A 23241-nucleotide genomic window follows, 5' to 3' on the forward strand; every position below is an offset into this window, starting at 1 on the left:
AACAAATACATGCTTGGATGTTTTAAGGACTACACAATAGCAGATGGAGACAGTGATTATTGCAGCATTTCATAATTATAAACTTCTGTATTAAATCAAAATGGCAATCAATTTAGGGACAAAATACCATTTTCCACATCTGCGTTGTCCTATATCCTCGTCACTATGCTGCCACCATGTGAGATACACAGTACTCCTAGTGCCCCATGATGCAAGCTTTCCTGGAATAGAGGAGGGCATGGTGAAAAAAAAACTCACTATCAATTTTGTTGATTATATATATAGATGTGGGGAGTAGAATATTAAAAAGTAATATTCTGAGAATTTAAACCTTTGATTTAGTGAACTGAAGTTTATGCAGAGTGGAGCCAAAAAGTCTCATTCCTCCCACAACAACAAGAAATTATTGAACTTTTGTGAACTCTTCAGAAATAAGTGAGGAACTTATTATTGAAAAAGTATTTTAACTTCATGACATAATTTAACCCAATGGAAAATAGTCATTATATGCTGCCCTTTTCCTTAATAGAGACATTGTCAATAATTACAAGTTAGAGTGTTTTCAAGCATGTACAGTATGGAGTAAATCCTAAAGAAACAAATTACTGTTAGTAAAACAGTATCTTTCTTAAATACCAGTGCATTTAAGGCACTATGCTAGGCACTTGTTCTCAACTGGGTTTGAGTTTTTATCTTATAGAAAATGATGTTTGCTGGTTACTTTCTATGGATGAATAGAAATGCTTGCGTTGGCTTCCTCTAAATAATCTGGACTAATCAAAATTCCATTAAAACTAAAAAAAAAAAAAAAAAAAAAAAGACTGAAAAGAAGCCAGTGACGTTTGACATTTACAAATGAGGTGACATAATCAGGCTACGTAATGTCAGTTCAAAGGGGGATGAATGTTTCCCCCAAAATAGTGCAAAGCATGAACAAAATAGGGCACTTTCTAACTAAGGTAAGTCTAGAAAGAAGGTTCGGTGGTTTAAGAACACATACTGCTCTTACAGAGGACGCAAGTTCAGCTTCCAACATCCACATCAAGCAGCTCACAACTGCTTGTAACTCCAGCTCCAGGGCATCCAACACCCTCTTCTGGCAACCATGGGTACCTACACAAACCTACACACACACATACACACACACACACACACACACACACACAATACAAATAAGTTAAAATATTTTAATCATAAAAAGAAAATAAATTTACATATGTTATCATTGTAAGAAGGTATGATGTTCACAAATGTATTAAATCGATATTCTATGCCTTGTGACCCTCTTCCCTACCCGAAACTAATCCAACTTAGACAATTACTGTTCCTCCTTAGGACTGCCATAGACTAGTGCAACCAAAACAGCTGTATTTCATAATCATTGCCATTTTAAACTCCTGGCTGGTGGAAATTGTGGCTTAATCAGGATTCTGTGTTTAAGACCAACTCAATGCCTATCCCCCAAGACAGCCTGTGAGAGACAAGCTCAGCCATGGCCCTGTTCTAACTCTTTTCACCAGGACTGCTTCCTGGCCTTCCCTCTAAGAACTTTTCCTCTGCATACACCTTCCTTGTTTTCCATTTCCTGACCCTTCATTCTGTTAACAGATAACTTGTACAAGTCCTGAATTTTGAATACTTTTTTGGCTTTTCTTATCCTTCTAATTTAGCCTAACCTTCTTCTTCCTCCTTTCCAACCACCACTTTTGGTGCACTCTCTGTGATCTGGTAGCCTCTTCAGCTTCAGGGAAAGAATCTCCTCTGCCAACCACTGCTCTGATTATTACCAGTACCTCATTCCCAAGTCCAGGCATTACTACAGAGCAAAACAATTATTTTACTTCTCAGCCAAATAAGCAAGTTTTGTATTCTGGGTGGCCCATGGGGAAAGAAAAAATTTGAAATTCTCCTCTCGCCCACAAATTTATAACATGACTTCTACTTTTTGTTGAATATTCTGATTTTAATAATAACATCAGTCTAAATGAAAATGAACACAGTTGTAAGCTATCACTACTTGTTTTTTCACTGGATTGTACAGCATTTAAAACTACAATTTTAATAAGATGATATTAAGAAATTCAAATGATTTCCTAAAAGGAAAAATAAACATACCCTGAAAAATTCCTTTTCTCTTTACTTGGGTGACTAAATAAACTGATTGGTGTAGTTAGGGTATTATTATTCACTTACTCACTTGTATACAAGACAGAGAGAAGAAAAGAATTAGGAGGAGAGGCATTCAGTTGCCTCCTGTGAGTGACCTAGGTACCTCGATGTAACTGTACTAGTCAGGGCCACTTTTAAAACTAAGACATATGCATATCACTGTCTTGTTAGTATTGAGCACCTTGCGAGGCAAAATGGTGATTTGATCAGGATGCTATCTTTAGTAACAGCTCAACGCTTGACACACAGTTATCTCTAAGGAAATGTAGTAAAAAGAAATGTATGCTAAGATTCCAGCAGGTCAAGCCTTCAAAACTCCTTTCTTGACATCTTGGTGTCTGTCAGTCCTTATTCCAAATCAGTTCTCTATCAGACAGCTAAGCAGAGGAGGATAAAACGTTCCACCTTAGCTAGCAAAATGAGCCCGGAATTTTAGGTGTGTTTGGTTTTTTCTAAAAATATTTTATTGGCTGTGGCAAGTAAATTGCATTAATACATGTTGCAAGGGTTAGATTGATATGAACGATGAACTGAAAATGAAAACAGTCTTTCTGAACTCTAACCTCTGAATAAAATAAAGAGGGCATGGCACAGCATGAAAAGCGGTAGAAGAAAACAAACAGGATCTTGATGGTTGTCAAATTTTACATTATTGTTGCTGAATAATACTTATAAAGCCCCAGTTGTAGTCAAAAATAAAAATAAATACTTTGGAATACTTTTGTTCAAAGCATTTAGAATTGAACTTGGGGCCTGAACACCCCAGGGCATCTGTATCACCCAGAGATTGCCCAGAGAGCTGCCCACTGAACAGACATTTTAATAATGGATTTGCTCTGGGCTGTTTGTAAGTAAGAAGTCTTGTTAGCTTGTCATGTAATTTTCCAGATATCTGTTTCTCCTCTGCTAAGGCCTGGCCTCACCCTGCAGGATTGTTTTAATCCCTGCCATGCCTTTAGAGATCCTTAGTTATATAAAAGCTTGTTGGAAAATGTATAAAATGCTACTAGTACTGCCCAGTTTTACATCTGCACAAGTGCCTTGCACACAGACCTCATCAGATGAATAAAATAAAATAAAATGAAAAACATTTCTTGTGGACTGTCCTTCAAGCACACCAGCCAGACAAGTTAAGAATTAACAATACTGAAATGGTGTCTTGGAAGTATAATCATGTAGCCTTTCCAGCACCACTGGACAGCTCTTTGAGAGATGTTTGTAAACCAGGCCGCAGCATGTCACAGATTAGGTTGTATTAGAAATTGAGGACATATGAGTGAAAAGTATTCGTTGTCCCTGGCATCTGTCCCTTCAGAAATCCTTCCTATCATTAACACTGCCTCCAAATCTGACTTTGAAACAGCTACTTTTGACACACATGTTACCAGAAGACATTTTTGAAGTGTGGGGATGGAACAGGAAAAGAAAAAAACAAGTTTATCCATTGTGTTGAAATGTCTAGCCAAGAAATTGCTGGGGGAAAAAACCACACTACATGACTCGTCTTAAATAAAAAAAAAAAAAAAATGACTTCTGGTTTATGGAAAACCAACCTAGAAGCAATTCAGACTTGAGGGAAAAACAAAGAAAACTTGTTCGAGTTCTGAATTTAGTTGTAATCCTAGCCTACTGCAAAGAAAAACAGAAAGAAAGAAAAAAAACCACTGGAACTTGTTAATGAGCTGTTTTAAATATAGCACTGATGATAGTTTGGGGGGGGCACTTTAAAATGAGTGTTCTAGGCAGTTAGTAGGGTTTCTTAAGCAGAGCAGCAAGGTCTGTTCCTACAGCCACTGGGATCCCCAGTTTTCGTTATCTGCCAAGAGCCAGTCCCTGGGGCTCCCGTTGTGGTATTACATTTCACAGCAATTACTGCTGCTGCCAGCAAAACCACTTGAGTATGAGGTCATCTCATGAATGGAAGAAAGAAGCAATTGCTTGGCCTTCTGCTCCCCAGAAATCCTTGAGGAAATCTGTGAGATAACAGATTTAGGCAGCCACTTCTCCCTGGTTACATTCTGTGCAGGCTGGACAAGCCACTGTCACTAGGATGGGAGAATTTATTTTTATAAGCACCTTTTATTCATTATTAAACACAGTTCTTTGCAGTTGTTATCTTGAATCTTTACAAATCTGGTAAAAATCATTATCCCCATTTTACAGATAAGAATCTGAGGCACACAAAACAGATTGCAAACCCAGGGTCACTTGATGCAACAGCCCACCAGCTTTCCTTTGCAGCATCCTAGTATAGCAGTTTGATTTGAGGCATTTCCTTCACGATTTCTAATACCATATTTTTTCTGTCAAATATGGTTTCTGGGACCAGAGAGATGACTCAGATGGTAAAGTACTTGCTGCACAAGTGTGAGGACCTGAGTTCAGATCCCCGGCACCCATATTTTTAAAAAAGAAAAAAATACAGGCATGCAGCGTGCAACTGTAATTCCAGTACTGGGAAGGCAGAGTGAGAAAGAGCCCTAGGGCTTGCTGGCAGCTGAATCACTGAGCTCCAGATTTAGTGAGAGACCCTGTCTCAAAAAAGCAAAGGGGAAAATGATCGATGAAGACCCCTGATGTCAGTATCTGCCCTCCACATGCATACACACACACACACACACACACACACACACTCACACACACACACACACACTCATAAAATGTACATAGACATACACGCTGTTGCACTAAATTTTCCCCTTTTCCCTTGGGAGACTAACCCACTCGCCGTCGGAGGCCCCCGGCTCACAGACTAACATAAGACATTTTTAGTTTGGGTTTTTCATAGTTTATATGATAGGGAGGGAGCGACAGACAAAAAGATCTCGTCATTCCAACCCCACCCACAGTCTCTGACGCTCCTGCGGTCTCACCCCACGGTCTGTGAATGCCCCCTGTCGCTTCCACGCCATGCAGGAAGCCTCCATCATTGCCCCCAGAGGCTGTACACTTCCTGGTCCCAGCTCCAGACCCTCCACCCCTTGGCTCTCTCTCCCAATCTCACCACTGCTAGCTCTGTCTGTGGCTAGGCTCCACCCTTCTTCCCCGAGTGCTCCTTGATCGCTGATGGCTCATGTTTTTTGGCGGGATGAGTGATTTCCGGGCAATACACACACACACACACACACACACACACACACACACACACACAAAATGTAGCTTCGCTTCACATTTATAACTCAGATGCAAAGAAGAAACTAATCACAATAATATGGAAATTTAATAAATTGAGAATAACATTACCAGAATATTAATTTCCTCTTCTGCCTTTAGGTCCATATTATAAAGTAGGTTTGCAGTGGAGTTATCGTAATGTACTCTCTTTCTGGCAATGCAATGCGCTCTTGGTTCTCCACAATGAAGACTATTGGACTTCCTTTGGAGTAAATTATAACTATTCTGTATGTTTTCACTAGTTCTGGGTATCTTTCTATTCCTACCTGTCTTCATTAGATATAATTTTAAACATCTTTTATGCAATTTTATTTTTCCCAGCTTTATTGAAGTATGACTGACAAAAAATGCATAAATTTATACAGTGTGATGTTCTGATAAATGTATATTCTGTAAAATGGTTAATACAAAAAAGATAATTTACATACATTTCACCTCATAGATAGCACTGTCACATGTGCACTGGTGTGTGTGGTAGAGAGAAAAGAGACACGAAGTGTGTGTGTGTGTGTCTGTGTGGGTATCTATATGTATATGCACACTGAGAACACTTGCTCTCTACCCATTAGCACATTTCAACTATACAAGATATTAACAAGTAAAGTCACCATGTGATAAAGTGTACTGTAACTAAAGTTTTGTACCTACTCTTCTTCTACTCCTAACTCACAGGAGGCACTGTCTACTCTCCATTACTGTAAGTTTTCATGGTAAAATATAGCATAGGTATAGAAAAGTCACATAAAACAAATGTGTAGTGAAGTGAAGTATTCTAATGTAAATACTTTTAAACATAATCTAGGTCAAGAAATGGAACATTGCCAGCTGCCCCCAAACCTGACCATGCTCCCCAATCAAAACTAAACTTCTCAATTCCCTCATATTTAATGGAACCCAGGAATTTGTGGCATCTGCTTCTTTGCAGTGCTCATTTAGTGTTGTCATCCACATGTGCCCCTTGGCACTGCCCTGCACTTTTTCAGCTTCCTAGTTTTTGAATACCTCTTTTTTCCTCCTCTGCCATTAATTCAAGGAGATTTGTTGCTCACCATAAATCCTGTGTCAATCAATCTCTATTTTGGTTGTCTGAAGCCCATTTTCTAGTAAATTTCACAGAAAAGACCCATGGGAATGATATTCTCTGAATGCTTATATACTGACAGCAGCTTCAGGATTTTCCCTCTACTTGAAAATCAGCCTGGCTAAATATGGAATTCTTGGCTCACATCACATTTAACAAGTCAGTGTAGTTTTAGTGGTAATCAGATTTTCTTTTCCTTATGAATAATTTGATATTTCTGCCTGGATGCTGGAATCTTCTTTTCTTTGAGGTCTAGTAATTTCACAAACCAAGTCTTGGCACTGACTCTTCTGGGACAACTTTTTCAGGAAGGACAGGGTTAGGTCTTTCAGTAGGCAGTACAATGTACTGCTTTTTAAATTTTAAGAATTTTTTTTTCTTGAATTGTATTTTTTTTTTCTATTTGTTCCATTTCTTTACTTTGTGCTCCTTACAAGACTCCCATCCGGCAAGCATTAAATCTTTGCTGCCCTTGCTCCACTTTCTCTCAGTCTCCTTTTCTTTATTTCTTTCCTTCTTTCTTTCTTTCTTTCTTTCCTTGCTTCATTTTTAACTTCATCTCCTTTTACATTTCCTAGGTACAGGTACCTAGAAGAATTACATATTTTGATTATTTGATTTTTCATTGCTTCTAGTTTAGTTTTCATTTAATGATTTATAATTCCATTTTTTTAGTTTCTAATTCTGATGTAGGTCATTCTTCATTCCATTAAAGACTATTTGATTATGTATAAGGAGGTATAAGTAGAAAATAGATATCCAAAATAGAACAATACTATATTTTTCAACTCTGGAGAGTTGTATCCTTCTGGCAGGGCTTATCTATAGAAATGTTATTTTGCTATTTGTGCTGTTTTCTTCTTTATAAATTTGTAATACTCTGTTGCCACTTTTATTTGAAATTAAGGTGTTTTCTTTAACTGTTGTATTAGTTACTTCTCTGTTGCTGTGATTAAAAAAAAATTGACCAAGGCAACTTTAAAAGGACAAGTTTATTATTAGATGTACAGTTCCAGGAGAATAAGAGTCCATCACGGTGGGGAGGCAGGGCAGCTGGAGCAGAAAGCTGAATGCCCACATCATCAATCAAGTACAGGAAGCAGAGAGAAGCAAGTTGAAAGTGGAGCAAGGCTAATGAACTCAAAGCCTGCCCCCAGTGGTGTACTTCCTCAGACAAGGTCACATCTCCTAAACTTTCACAAACAATGCCACCAACTGGAGTCAACTATTCAAACACTTGGAGTCTATGGAGTCTATGGAGTACCTTCCTCATTCAAACTACTGCAACTATGAAAAGGAAAGAGAACCTAGAAACTTCTTATTTTATTATTTTTTATTTTATTTTTAAAATATTATTTCTTCTTTTATTCCTGTCCCCCCATCTTATTATTTTTATTGTATGTGTATGAGTGTATTGCCTGTATATATGTAAGTGCACCAGTGTTGTGCAATGCCCACAGAGGTCAGAAGAGGGCATCTGATTCCCTGCAACTGGAGTTACTGATGGTTATTAGCCTCCATGTGGGGAATCAAACCCAGGTCCTCTGCAAGAGCAGCCAGTGCTCTTAACTGCTGAGACATCTCCCCAGCCCCTAGAAACTTCTTTTTAATTTATAATTAAGCTTAATTTCAAAACTATAACTGATAACCTTCTAAGGCTGCTTGTTCTCAACTGTTACCTAGACAACCGTCTTCGTTGTCATGGTTGGCAATGTATCACTCAATATGGAGAGTATTCACCGGGAAGATGATATGGTGTGGACAGGAGATTTGCTGAGTTAATTTTAAGAATTCATGAGGCCCAGATGACTTTGCTTGCTGTACTAACCTATTCTGGAATGTGGACCTCCCACCCAACTCACTGTCCTTACATTGCCTTGTTGCATTTGTGAGTGAATGTCTGTTAGTGATCTGGTATTCTTTAGATTCCTGGGATTCTGCTGCTTCCTTCTACTTCATCCTGAGCAGTGGCTGATGTCACATAGATCTTGTGGCTTTGGAGTATTGGCACTCATCAGAATATCATGTCACCTAATTTTAGTTTAGATATTGGCTATGCATTGGGGGGGGGGTATTTTAGATATTCTGCAGGGGGAACTCAGAGAGATGTTAAAAATTAATTACTTCTTCCTCCCCAAATCCTCATTCATTATTTTATAGCTGTAAATCACTACAGGATTGTAGAAATTTGTAAAAATTTCAGCATACATTTAGTGGATTGATTAAAAGCAGTCCTAGGGGCTGGAGAGATGGCTCAGCAGTTAAGAGCACTGACTTCTCTTGCAGTAGACCTGAGTTTGGTTCCCAGCACCCACATACCTGCATAGTAGCCAAGTACCATCCATAACTCCAGTTCCAGGGGATCTAATGCCCTCTTCTGACCTCCATGGGCATTGCACGACATGGGTGCACTTACACACATACATGCAATATACTCATACACATAAAATAAAAATAAAATTTTTTTGTCTTTTTTGAGACATGGTCTCCTTGTAGCCCCAGCTGTCCTGGAACTCATTATGTAGACCAGGCTGGCCTCGAACTCACAAAGATCCGCCTGCCTCTGCCTCCCAAGTGCTGGGATTAAAGGTGTGCACCACCATGCCTGGCATAAAATATTATTAAAGTAGTCCTAGATATCAAAAAAGTTATTTTGTGTTTCTAGTTTTCACTTGGGGATACTCATGCTTACTTAAAAATGGTATGAAGACTCACTCTTCAGAAATGCATCAATGTAACTGAGATGATATAACTAGAAATTATGGGGCTGAAATCAAAAGATACTAGCTTTTAAAATACAGTTCTCTACATTTTGCCAAGTATTGTTATGAAAAGCTATAAAATCTTTCCCTAGAAATAAGGAAATAATAACAATTGGTGGCAAATTATTCATTTAAATATACTTAAATATCATAGACTGACTAGAGTTAACAGGCAATCAGGAAAATAAAACACTGTACTCTAGCATACACATTTGCCATCAGCAAACATCTTTGTCTGTGGGTTATATGATAACAACTAAGAATATGTTTGAACTCAATTCTCTAAAGTAATGAGATTTTATTTTGGGTAAGACTTCACAGGATAATGAGGGACATAGAAATTTGTAAAGAAAGCAACAGCAGCCATGAGCAAACCCTTCCCATTCCAGCCCATGTTGAACTTTCCTCACTTGCTCTCATAAGTGTCCTCTCTCCACTAAGCCTTCTCCCTTGTTATTTCTGCAGTCATTGATCTTTATCTTTTTTTATCTAATTAAATCCTATTCCCTATATCATGTCTATGACATTCTAGAGCTAGAAAATGCAAAAACTTTCTATCAGAAAATGCAAAAATTTCTGATGAAGCCAAGTAACTCATCTGTAGAAGCCACTTAACACCCAATAAAACATCTATTCTTTGGCTAACACTTTCACTTTCAATGTCAGCCTGCTCTTGAATATAACAAAACATAGGACAACCAAGTAAAAGCACCTAGGTGGCTAAATGCAAATCCGTCATTACTCTTGAACAGGAAATCAGAATAATCATTTCTAGTGATATACAGCTTTGTTATAGATGTGAATCTGAGTCCCAGGGCTCTTGCCGAAGTTACCAGGTTTTTGTGTTCCAGAATTAGGCCAGGGATACATGGTTAGAAATAAGAACAGAGGGCTGGAGAGATGGCTCAGCAGTTAAGAGCTCATATTGGTCTTTCAGAGAACCCAATTTCAGTTCCCAGCACCCATATCAGGTAGCTCAAGACCACCTATAACCCCCATCTCCAGGGGATTCACCTCCCCTCTAGCCTCTGCAAGTACCTGCACTCATGTAACACACACACACACACACACACACACACACACACAATTAAGAATAATAATAAAATTTAAAAATAGAAACAGACATAAAGACAGCTCATTAAAGAAGGGAAAGCACTCCCAAGAATGAGAGTGAGCCAGTGAACTGAGGGGAAAATACGCACTCAAAAGTGCTGGGCTATGAGACTCAGGATTCTCTATATAGGTCATTTACATAGCACCAGCCTCTCCCATGTTTGCATATCCTGGGCTTTTGGGGTGCATGCTCTGTAGCCCAGGTGGGGAAGAGTTTCCAGTCTTTCTCTTCCAGCTGACTTCTTTAATATGCTAATCTTAATGCTGACATCTGCAGTGCTTATTCTCCTGCTACAGTTCCAATCAAAAATGTTTTTGGAGAGCAGGTGAGTGATGATGATGATGGGGCAAAGTCTCTCTGTCTAAAAGGACCCACAAGTTTCTCTCCCTACTTTATCCTACTTGTTGGAGAGGAGGCTTTGGGTTTTCTATGGCAGGAGTTGGCTAGAACCCCTGCATCAGAGGGAGTTTAGTTTGAAACTGTCGTATATCCCCAAAAGATACAAATTTTACAAGATTGTAAACACAAGACACCAAGAGGTTTTCCATTATTTTTCTATTACTCTTCTACAGCCCTGGTGTGCCTTCACCTATGCCCTACAGAAAATGTAAAACATTTAATTGAACTTCTAGAGATAAAAAACATAGCCCAGGAAGTTAAATTTAAAAAAGAAAAAGTACTGTAATAACTAAACTGATATAATTGTAAATGTAACTAAAAATATGTAATAGTATTTCAGAATGTAAATTCATAATTCTATATGCCTACTACAATTTTTAATATGATTTACTGACAAAACTATACTAGCAAGCTTCAACAATGTGAAGTTTGTCACTGTTGCTGTAATGTGAATCTGTCATTCACTCCCCTTCCAAATTTTCCACTGTATACATAGTTTTTCAATGTAATCATGTTATTTTTTAAGAAAGCAATGCTAATTTAAAAAAATACAAAGTTTAAACAAAATAACCAATGGAAACAGAAAGGACTCAAAAGCCAGGGAAGCCATGGTCATGTTTGTTCTAGGAGAGCCATCCTTCAGAGTTTATTCTTGGAGGTGTAATCCTTTGGAATGTTTAAAAACTACTAGTGGTTCTATTTAGAGAATGCAGCAAAATAGAAAGGACCAATCCAAATGAGCAATCCAATGGCAGTAGATTAAAAGGAAAATAGTGTAAGGTTATAACCATTGTTCCAACAGTGCAAGAGAAAACTTTTAAAAAACATAAAGGGTTACAATTACTGACAGTTTAGAATTGTAACTTATCTTTGTATTAGAGTTGGAATAGTTGTGATTGTCCTTATCTAGCATGCCAGCAGTCCATACACAGGATTTAATGGTAAGACTGGTAAGGCCTGGAACTTTGTCTCTTTTTAATATCTAGTCTACTTTTTGTTTATTATTATCAATCACTTTATTATTTTATTTTATTTTATTACTATATTTTATAATTGTCAATCATTTTGGCTATACTTTCCTCTGGGTGTTTAAGACCATGTATATAGCCAAACTCAATCATTGCTTTGTTGTTGTTGTTGTTTGATGTTAAGGTCAGTTGGGGCTTTGGGGCTTACTCTTAGGAACTTACCTTGGCTCCTTTAGTTTCCCTCTAGTTGTGAGATCTGTTGGGATGAGATAAGGTCTTCCTAACTATGTGGCTTCCTTTAGAAGCATTGAGGGTGTTGTCCTTTGTATTGACACTCTTAGATACACCTTGCCTCTCTTAAGACTCCATTTTTTTTAACTTTTAAAAAACTTTGAGAATTTCAAACATGCATATAAGGTGTTTTGATCAAATCCACACCCACTCCCTCCCCTCCAACACCTCCCATATCTCCCCTTCACTTTTTTCTGAGAACTTCATGTACTCTTTCTCTCTCTCTCTCTTTCTTTCTTTGTTTCTTTCTATTTTAATGGGCTTTTTCATACTCTAACATTCCCTCCATTTTTTAATCAGAAGCTTGGCACACTTCATAGAAACTGTAAGCAATTATCTTGATAGAACATAATAATCTTTGGGTTTTTAGGCATATTAAGTTTTCAACAGAAGCTGAAAGGATGGGGCTAAATCACTGTCCTAATCCATAGACTCTAGGAAGAGCAGAGTCTAGAGGGCCATCACCACATGAGAACAATTGTTTATGAGGTTGAGTCTGTACCTTGTAGCAGGGACCAGTGTGTCCTGAAAGCCAGTTTATGCATAGATGCAGTCATTCCTAATGTGTTTTTGGATTTAGAATATGCTCTTTAAAAAGATTCACTCTCTTTGGCATGCTCCCATCTTGGTTTCCCTCAACAGGGACTTGAAAAGTCTATTTGAGGAAAGAAAGTGGCTTAGAACACCAGGGGCTCAATCTTCATGGTGATTTGTCCCTGGACATGACCAGCAAGTATATGGATGGCTTTAAGGGGATTCCTGTCTTCTACACCAGTGGCACACGTTAAACATCATGTGGGTCTCTGGTCACAAAATAAAAGCAAAGAAGTCAAGGTAGCATTCAAGGCAAAGAGAGGAGTGGAGAAGCTAAGCAGCAGTCAGGGAAAATTTCCAACACCATTTCAGAAATGCCCCTTCATGGTCGCCAAGAAAGATGTCAGCAGCTATGGGAGGGGAAGCCAGAGACAGAGCGCTGTGCTGCTGGTAGCACCCCGAGGAGTTCTTTTCAGAGACATTTACTCAAGTGGAGCCAGCATCCTTGACTTTACCACAGAAAGATGTCAGAGTCAGCCAGCATGAAGCAGAGGTGGAGTTTATTAAGAAGAGGGAGGTGTGCGGATCTGGGAGGAGCTAAGAAATAAGAGTTCAGATCAAAATACATGGTATAAGGGCTGGAAAGATGGCTCAGAGATTCAGAATACTGACTGCTCTTGCAGAAGACCCAAGTTCGAATCTCAGCACCCACATGGCAGCTAACAACTGTCTGAAACTCTAGTTCCAGGGGATCCGACAGCCTCTTCTGTCCTCTGTGGGCATTGCACAATACAGATGCACTTATATACATGCAGGCAATACACACATGCACATAAAATAAAAATAATAAATAATAAATACATTGTATAAAATTCTCAAAGAATTAATAAAATAGTTATTAGAATGAGGGATTTTAGCATAGGTTGAAGCATAGGGATTAATAGACATAAATGGAAAGGTGCTCAGAAAAAGGATAGTACACACCTAACCATGCCATCTTCTCAAGAGAGGTCTCCCATCCCCAGTATTTTCTTTTATTAACTGTGGAGTTCACTGGTACTTTTAGGTGAGGTAAAATGCACATAATAATAAAATGAAAATGAGGGTTGGGGCTTCAGCAGACCTTCCAGGTCCATAGACAGGCAAGAGCCAAGGTGACTGTGCTCAGGATCAGAGGGGCCCAGTGTGCATGAATCCTGACCTGTGAAAGAGTGGCCATGTGTTAGAAATGAGAGCACATAAACAAGCAAATAAATGTCCTCTCTCAGTCTGTACTTCTCATTGTCACTAAAGACAATCAAAGAAAAGAAAGCCCATCAGCACCGAGAACAAGAGAGCTGTCACCCCGCTTTCCCACATTGTGGGAAAGAGGACATCAGTGTCAGGAAGTAGCAGAAGTTTAAGACAGTTTTAAAGGATGGTGTCTGCAACATGACCCGTGGTTCAAACTGAATAAAAATTGACTGACAAAGAGGGGGAAAAATGAACCATTTTAAAGTACACAATTCTGTGTTATTTAGTGAATTTTTAAATTGCATACAAGTGTCACCTAAGTCTAATTGTAATATATGATTATCAATGACATTATACTTTAAGTAACTGCTTTGTTTGGAGTTATGGGAAGCAAATTCATTACATTTCAAATGATAAATAAAGGGATGAAGCCAAGTATTTATCTCATCATCCCTGTGTAAGCTTTTATACTACATAACAAAATAGTATATGGGGGGAGTATCTCTTTTTAAAAGAAATGAGCTGATAACTAAAAAACAATAAGTTATCAGTTTCATATTTCACTATTTGAAATAATCACCAGAATTAATGAAGCTATCCATTAAGCATAAACCTTTGCAAACACCACAGAAACACATCCAGGTACTATGTGTCTTGCAATAAAAATTCACAAGTCCAGCCAGGCATGGGGGCACATGCCTTTAATCCTAGCACTCAGGAGGCAGGGGTAGGCAGATCTCTGTGAGTTCAAAGCCAACCTGGTCTACATAATGAGTTCCAGGTCAGCTGGGGTTATAGGGAGACCCTGTCTCTAAAAGACAAAAAAAATTCACAAGTCCACCTACATTTTTGTCATATAACAGAATAATATCTGTCTATGCCTCTGCATAGCTATCAATTTTCTAGAAATACAGAAGACAGTATACTGAATGTCAGTATGAATATGCCATAAGTGTGTAGTTAACAAAGTTCAAACTGGAATTTTCTCCAAACAGTTTAGGGAGAAAATCCAGTACATTAAGAGACTTCAAAAGAGGGTTGGGGGTATAACCAGTAGATAATAATTGCTGCACAAACATAAGGACAAGACTTCAGATCCTTAGCACCATGTAAATACTGGTTGAACCTCATGGCCTGCATGTAATTCTAGTGCTCAGAGGACAGAAACAGGAAATTCTCCTGGACTATGACTGGGGCAGATAATGTAAGAGCTTAAAATTTTTATTTCTTGACCTGACTAGTCATTCCAAGAGTACAATTTAAAATCCATCATTTTTCCTGTAGAACAGTAGTAAAATAAGAATGCTAGCTTTGAACCTGGGTCCTCTGGAATAACAGCAAGTGCTCTTAACACTGAGTTATCTCTCCAGCCCCTTGAATACATTTAGATCCCTTCACCATCTGCAACACCCTTACTACCCCCAGCCCAATTTGTGTGTGTGTGTGTGTGTGTGTGTGTGTGTGTGTGTGTGTATAGAGACAAATTTGTGTCCCCAAATGCCCCTTCAGTGTAGGTCCTACCACTGGAGCCTGGTCAACCTACCAAGAGTCACATACTTAAAAAAGATTGTTTCTCCCCCTATAGTGGTCATAGAGCTTTTTCTAAAGGCCTGGTATTAGTTATTCCTTCCCATACTCCCTCCTCTGCCCTGCCCTTCCATGCCCTTCTATTTCCCACCCTAATTAATTCTTCCAACTCTATTAGTCTCCTGTTTATATCACTGCATTCTTTCTTACCCTCCAAAAGCCTGGCCCCTATGAAGCCTCCCCTTATTAGTTTCCTTACCACTCTGGATTTTCCAATGGAAACATGCATATCTAAGAATTATCTGTTTAAATTATTTATGTTTTTTAATGTGCATCCATGTTTTGCCTGCATGTGTATAAATGCACCAGTGGAGGCCAAAAAAGGGTATCAGATCACCTGAAACTGGAGTTACAGATGGTTGCCAGGTGACATGTGGATGCTGGAAACCAAACCTGGGTTCTCTACAAGAGCAGACAGTTTTCTTAGCCACTGTACCATCTCTCCAGCCCCACATTTTGATCTTCTTATACTGTAATATATATCAGTACATTATTAATTCTACCCAAACAACACTACAGTTTCAATCAAGTATCTACCAAAATTTCTCTCTCTCTCTCTCTCTCTCTCTCTCTCTCTCTCTCTCTCTCTCTCTCTCTCTCTCAGCTGGAAAGGCAAGTTCACATGAAATTTCAAGGGGATATGAGTAAGACAAAATTATCCAGTGATGATCGCTGTAGTGTGCTTCTGACATAGGACAGCCATATAGCCAGTGAAATCCTTGAATTCAGAAATAAGCCTATACATTATGGTCAATTGGTTCTCAGCAGAGATACTGAGACCTTTTAGTCAGGAAAGAACAGTGTCTTCAATAAATGATGCTGGCATAAATGGATATCCACTAGCAAAAGAATGAAGTTAGACTTTCTACCTCATCCACTTACAAAAATGACTAATGCACCCCTCAACCCTCACCAGTGAGGCTCAGAAGGCCACAACTGGCCAAGCTTTGAAGAATAAGAGATGGGAGAGTGTAGGATGGAAATCCTATATGGAAACTCACCCACCCACTACTCAGGGACCATTGCATAAAAGGAGGCAGAAAGACTGTAAGAGCCAGGGCTGGTTCATGAACACAGGGAGGTGGAGGCTTCCAGGCTACTGGAGGCTTGTTCATGTGAGCCTGTGGCAGCGGTGGCATAGCACACAGGATCCAGGTCAGCTCAGTTAAACAAGGGCCCAAAGGGGAGGTGAGAAACAGGTGGCAGATCAGCACTAGATTGAGAACTATTTGAGACTGGTTGCTGCTGGGTGAGGAGGAGTATGACTTACATACGACCACTGGATGGGCTGACTAGACGCCAGTGGATGCATTTACACTGAAGGATATTTGGGTACAAACACCTGAATGAATAGGACTCAGCATGTATGGCAGAGTGCATAGGCTTCGGTGAGGGTATAGGGGGAGGTATGGATGTGGGAGGGGGTCTGGATTTGAGTGGAAAATGCATGAAATTATAAAAATTCAATAATATAATAATTAATAGCAGAATGGATCAATGGCCTAAAAATAAGATATAAATGTACAAAAATCTTAGAAGGCAACACACAGGTAAATTTTAATGACCTTCATTTGGGTAATGGGTTTGTAGATATTATACCATAAGTATGTCTAAGAAAGAAAAGTTGATAAGTTGAGCTTCTGCAAAATTAAAAGCATTTGATCACTGAAAGATGTTCACAAGGGCTGGAGAGATGGTTCAGCAGTTAAGAGCACTTGTTGCTCCTGCAGAAGACTCAGATTTGTTTCTCAGCACCATGTGGGGAGGTTCAGAGCTGCTGGTAACTCCAGTTCCAGGGGATTTGATGGCCTCTTCTAGCCTCCAGCGGCACCGCATGCACATGGTACACATATATACACTTAGGCATACACATCCAGATAGAGATAAAATTAATGATGCCTTATTTTGGTTATATATAAAGAACTCATACAATTCAACCAAAAGATAACTCTATCTAAAAATAGATAATTTGGGGGCTGGAGAGATTGCTCCGTGCTTAAGAATACTTACTGTTCTTGCAGAAGACCAGGATTCAAATCCCAGCACCCACATGGCAGATAACAACTGTCTGTAACTCCAGTCCCAGGGAATCCAACAGCCTCTTCTGTCTGTGGGCATTGCATGACATAGGTGCACTTACCTACATGCAGGCAATACATTCATATACATAAAATAAAAATAATAAATGAAATATTAAAAAATAAATAAAAATAAAAATAGATAATTTGAATAGACAATTCTTCAAAAAAGAAACATAAATGCCCAATAAGAGCATGTCAAGATACTCAACATGATTAGTCATTGGAAGATGCAAGTCAAAACCATAATAACACTTCACATCAACTATCTTGACTCTAATAAGTGCTTTTGAAGCCAGACAACTTCAACGTGTAAGTGTAGAAGTAGGAGACCGGAAACCCTCACACATTGCTCGTGGGAATTGAAATGGGACAGCGGCTGAGGAAAGTATTTTGACCACTCCTCAAAGAGCAAAACACAAAATAATAATACAACTTTTCATTGTACTCTTGCACATATATTTTAAAATTTTAAAAGAGGTGCTCAAATAATTACATGAATGCATAAGCCCAGACGAGCACTATTTGAAATACCCAAAAGTAGAAACAGCACATATGGACATATTAATGAACAAAGGGATTAGCACACTGTGGCCCATCCATATAAACAGTTCAATATTCAACCACCCAACAGAATACAGTAAAGTGTTATCAGTCATGAAGAGAAAAGGTGTGCTAACTTTTACTACCACACCACAAATGAATCTTGACAATATTATGTTGAGTGAAAGAAGTCAGACCCAAAAGGCCATGCACTTTATAATCCCATTGCAGTAGGCCCTTCACACAGAGAGATGAGATACCAAGGTTGTTCCAGGAAGCAGTTTATTGGTGCTAGTACTTGGCTCCGTGGGTTAATACTCAAAAGACAGATCACCAAACAAAGCAAAAGTTTACGTTTTGTTTTGTTTTGTTTCGTTTGTATGTTTTTATCAGACTTCTTTTTTCCAATTTTTTTTTAGAAGAAGCATTTCATTACCACTTTAACATACTCATTAAGAGTTTCCAGAGCAAAGATACATCTCTTTCAAAAGTAGCTATAAAATTTTTAGGTTCGCTGTTGAATTAATACAGCTATACAATATTGAACTCAGTATAAGCCCTTTAAGACATAAAATTGAATAAGTTTTTAATCTTTAAAAAGGATCTCCATTTCATTTTAAAATACACTGTTTCTTACAGAAAGATTCATTGCTTTTGCTACTAACACTGAGATGTTGGCACATCTCTAATCTGTGTGTATCTGATTAATACTAGTCATAACTGGTTGCACTCGGATCCTTGGCACCTGTGTATGTCTACAAAGTCATTGGGTAGATTTCAGTGGTAATGTTTATCACCTCTACTAATTACCATGATGTAAATTTTTATGCTTCCTCCTCAAATATAATTTTTTTAATTTGTTGGGTTTTTTGTGTATGTATACCACACAGAACATCCCAAACCATCTTATTCAACTGTACACCCCTTTCCCAGATGGCACCCTCCCATAGCCTCCCTTCCCCCACTAGAGCCCTTATACTCTTTTCCCTGCTACTGTGTGCTGTGATGTCGGCACCCCCAGCTGTTCCCCACTACTTGTCCATCTGGTGAAACTAGTCAGCCCATCTAGAGATCTTTGTTTCAGGAAGGTGAGCTGTTCCTCATCTAGCAGCAATCGGTTGTCAATATACCTTTAGATAAGATTGGAGTCTGCTGTTCATTTTCCCAGTTCTATGCTGGGTTACTATCTGGGAGTCCCTTGGGCCACCCTGGCCAACAACTCAAAAGAAGGTATTTCCTATCCAGCATTGTTGCTTGTTGTGTAGCCTTTAGCTACACATATGGACTCTAAAAAATTATATTGACCCCTTTAATCTTTGGTTATACTTTCCTTTTGGGTGTTTAAAGCCATACAGTTGGCCCAGATAAACCAATTTATTTTTACTCTTAAGGTAGTCGTTTGAGGATCTGTTCCTCAGGGGTCACATGGGCTTAGGAGGAGTCCCTGGCTTCTTTCTTTTACCAGTTCCACGTATGTGAAGATAAGTTAAAGGACCTGTTCGACCATGGCTGGCTTCACTTGGAAGCATGGAGGAAATGATTCCTCTGTGTTGACCCTCCTCTTTGTAGACTGGACACTGGTTCAAGTACATCTCGTGGGGTCTCCTCGGCCTCCTTGATCAAGACAACAGGTGACCCACCACAATTACAGGACATTTTGAGAGATGCTCATAGTCCCCTGGAACTAGTCAACGTAGGAGGGCAAGGAGCAAAATCTGTCCTTTATGTCCCCCTGACCAAATTAGTATAGGCCTCAAAGTATGTCTATTAAACATCCAAGAAGGTTAGTTCCACCAGTCTGGTACTTTTAATTACTGTGTGTCATGTAGATAAATCTTGGGCAAAGACCAATTGTTCTCAGATAAACCTTGCCTAGACATATATTTCTTGATCTGGTATGTATAATTTGTCAGTAGGTTGTTGGACTAATATGGTTCCCTCTGGTTTTTAAAACTAGCTAGGCATTATTTATCTCTCGCATTGTCTCACCCCTCCATCATGGTTTCCACAATTAAGGTGCCCCCATTTTCCTGCTTTCTCCCTTAATAATATCCTTCTCCTATGTTCCTACCTCTCTGGAATTCCTTCTTTCCCTTTATCCCCTGGGTTCCCTGTATACCCTTCCCTCCCCGCTCCCTTAAACTAACCCAATTTTTATCCACATCTCCCTTATTAAGGCCTGTTTCCTATTGTTCTCTTTCAGATTCTTTCTTTCCCTTTACCTCCCTGGTTCCTTTCCATTATCCTGGCTCCTGTAGTTATGTCTGGATACATATGCACTTACCAGGATTTGGTTCTAGGATCCACATATGAGGGAGAACATATGTTGATTTTTTTTTTCTGAGTCTGTGTTACTTCAATTAGTATAACAGTTTCTGGTTCCATCCATTTACCTGCAAATTTCACGATTTAATCTTTCTTTACTGCTGAGTAAATCTTCATCTATAAATGAACCACATTTTCATTATCCACTTATCAATTGAGGGACGCTTAGGTTGCTTCTGTCTCTTAGCTATAGTGAAAAGAGCAGCAACAAACATGGACATAAAGTGTCTCTGCAATAGAATGAGTTCTTTGGGTATACGCCAAGAAGTAGTATAACTGGGTCAAATGGTAGGTTCATTTGTAGTTTTGGGGGGGGGTTGTTTTGTTTTGGTTTTTTTTTTGTTTTGTTTTGGGGGGGTTGGGGTTTTTTTTTGCTGTATTTTTTGAGACAGGGTCTCCCTGTAGCCCCAGCTGTCCTGGAACTCACTATGTAGACCAGGCCAGCCTTGAACTCATAGAGATCCACATGCCTTTGCCTCCTGAGTGCTGGAATCAAAGGCGTAGTCCACCATGCCTGACTCATTTGTAGTTTTTAAAGAGTTCTCTACACTGCTTTCCATTGTGGTTGAACAAGTTTGCAGCCCCACCAACAGTGGATGAGTGTTCCCCTTTCCCCACATCCTCTCCAACATTTGGTATCATTTGTTTTCTTGATCTTAGTCTGACTAGGATAAGATGAAATCTTAAAGTGGTTTTAATTTGCATTTCCCTAATTAATAGTGATGTTGAACATCTTTTAAGATGCTTCTTAGCCATCTTTACTTCTTCTTTTGAGAACTCTCTGTTCAGCTCCTTAGCCCATCTTTTAATTGGGTTACTTCTTGTGTTGATTCTCCATTTTCTGAGTTCATTGTATATTCTGGATATTAAACTTCTGTCAGATGTGTTGCTAGTGAAGATTTTCTCCCATTCTGTGGGTTTTCTCTTCACTTCTCTGGTTGTCTCCTTTGATGTACAGAAGCTTTTCAGTTTAATGAGGTTCCATTTGTTAATTCTTGACCTTGTTTCCTGAGCAATTGATGTCCGGTTTAGAAAATCCTTTCCTACACCTATATTTTTAGAATTTTGCCTATGTTTTCTTCTAACGTTTCAGAGTTTCAGGCTTTACATTGAGGTCTCTGATCCATTCGGAATTGACTTTTGTGCAAGGTGAAAGATAGGGGTTCAGTTTCATTCTTCTACAGGTGGAGATCCGGTTTTGCCAGCACCATTGGCTGAAGATGCTGTCTTTCCTCCAGTGAATGTTCTTGGGCCCTTTGTCAAATATCAGGTGGCTGAAATTGCATATACTCATATTTGGGTCTTCAATTTTGTTTTTATCTCCTTTGTTCCCCTGTACAGTGTAGTCCTTTGTCTCCCAAGTATGGCAACACATTGTTTTCTGATGATTGTAACATGCTATAAGGTCATGACAAACTGTGTATATGCCCTTCAGCAGGGACCAGGATGCACTCCTCCCTTTGTTTTGGGAGGGTCCCTCCCATGCTGTGTGTATTAAATATTCAAACTAGGTAAATGCATAAAGGCATAAAGCAGATTACTGGTTCCCAAAAACCAAAGTAAGGGCAGAAAAAGGAGACACTGCACACTGGGTAAGAGGTTACAGCTGAGAATGACAATGTTTCTAAACTAATTATATCCCAGGGATGTTGCCACCATTTTGAATACACTAAATGTCCCTGAGCTCTTTGCTATAAAATTGTTCATTTTATATTGTGTGAAGTTTCAGGGAAAGTTGACCCACAATCCCACATACAGTTCTTTCAAATTCTATAGGGAAACTAGGATGTGAATTACTCTTTTGTATGCTGAGAGGAGAAATAAAGAAATTCCAGTTCAGAAAGAGCCACTTTGGACAAAGAAAGGCTAGAGCCCTTTTCTGTTCTTAGTCATTATGTTAATTATTTCAGAAAATGGAAAGTTTCCATTTCCCCTCACATAGCAAATGCATTCCAACACATTTCCTCTGGCTTAGTGTCAACCCGGTTAAACACATGTTTCTTGTATTTTGCAGACACACTTGGCAAGTGCAGGACAAGATTGATGCCAACAATGTGGCTTATACAACTGGGAAGCTCAGTTTCCACACTGACTACCCAGCCCTCCACCATCCACCTGGGGTAAGGTGAGCTTCAACAAATTTTCCACAAGCCAAGCCAAGGACAAAGGTTCTCCTGTACTTCAAGTCCAGATTATACATTTCTCCACTGAACTGTCTTATATTCAGCCACAAACCAAACTCACAAAAATCTCCATGCCTAAATTCTGAATGTCTCCATTTCCCAAAAGGACAGAGCATTTTCTTACATCTTTTAAAAAAACAGTTATTTATTTCTTCCTGGAAAATACTATTGGAGCTTTCACTTTTCCAAGACAGATTTTAGGACAGCAACATATCTTGAGGTGTTTCTGCACATATATCACTCCCAGGAGAGTTCAAAGAGAATGAAATCTGGAATCACAATGTGTGGTCACATGGTCGTGACTGATGCATTTAAAACCCCTCGATTTAGGGGCTGGGGAGATGGCTCAGTTGGTAAAATTGCTTGCCACACAAGCATGAGGACTTCAGTTCAGATCCCTGTTATCCAAGCAAAAAGCAAGGTGTGGATGCATGTGCGCCTATAATCTCAGGCAAGGCAGAGACAGGAGGATTCCTGGAGCTTGCTGGCCAGCTAGTCTAGGCAATTGAAGAGCTCCAGGTTCAGTGTGAAATGCTGTCTAATGTGAAGAAATAATTGAAGATTATGGCATATGTTGACCCCTGGCCTCAAAATACGCAACTAAACATGTGCATATGCACCCATACACACATATGTACACACACACACACACACACACACACACACACACACACACATACAAACACACACACACCCCTCCCTGATTTAATAGCTTAAAAGGACAGACAACAGAGGAACACATTTGATGTCCTGTTCCAGTCTCCACATCCATACTCATAGGCATGTGCATACCTACACAC

At 39.1% G+C, this 23241-nt stretch overlaps 1 protein-coding gene across 4 annotated transcripts in view; it reads left to right on the forward strand.

The window, feature by feature from the left end:
• Bbox1 (gamma-butyrobetaine hydroxylase 1) overlaps window positions 1–23241 on the forward strand; it is a 78536-nt gene that overhangs the window by 30820 nt on the left and 24475 nt on the right. For all 4 annotated transcript variants that reach the window (XM_029567643.1, XM_008841718.3, XM_029567645.1 and 1 more), the window contains exon 5: window positions 22273–22378. In XM_029567643.1, the coding sequence (XP_029423503.1) occupies window positions 22273–22378 (106 nt within the window). The remainder of the gene's footprint in view (window positions 1–22272; window positions 22379–23241) is intronic.

Source organism: Nannospalax galili, unplaced genomic scaffold, assembly GCF_000622305.1.
Source record: "Nannospalax galili isolate Female #2095 unplaced genomic scaffold, S.galili_v1.0 scaffold481, whole genome shotgun sequence".
Classification (NCBI taxonomy): Eukaryota; Metazoa; Chordata; class Mammalia; order Rodentia; family Spalacidae; genus Nannospalax; species Nannospalax galili.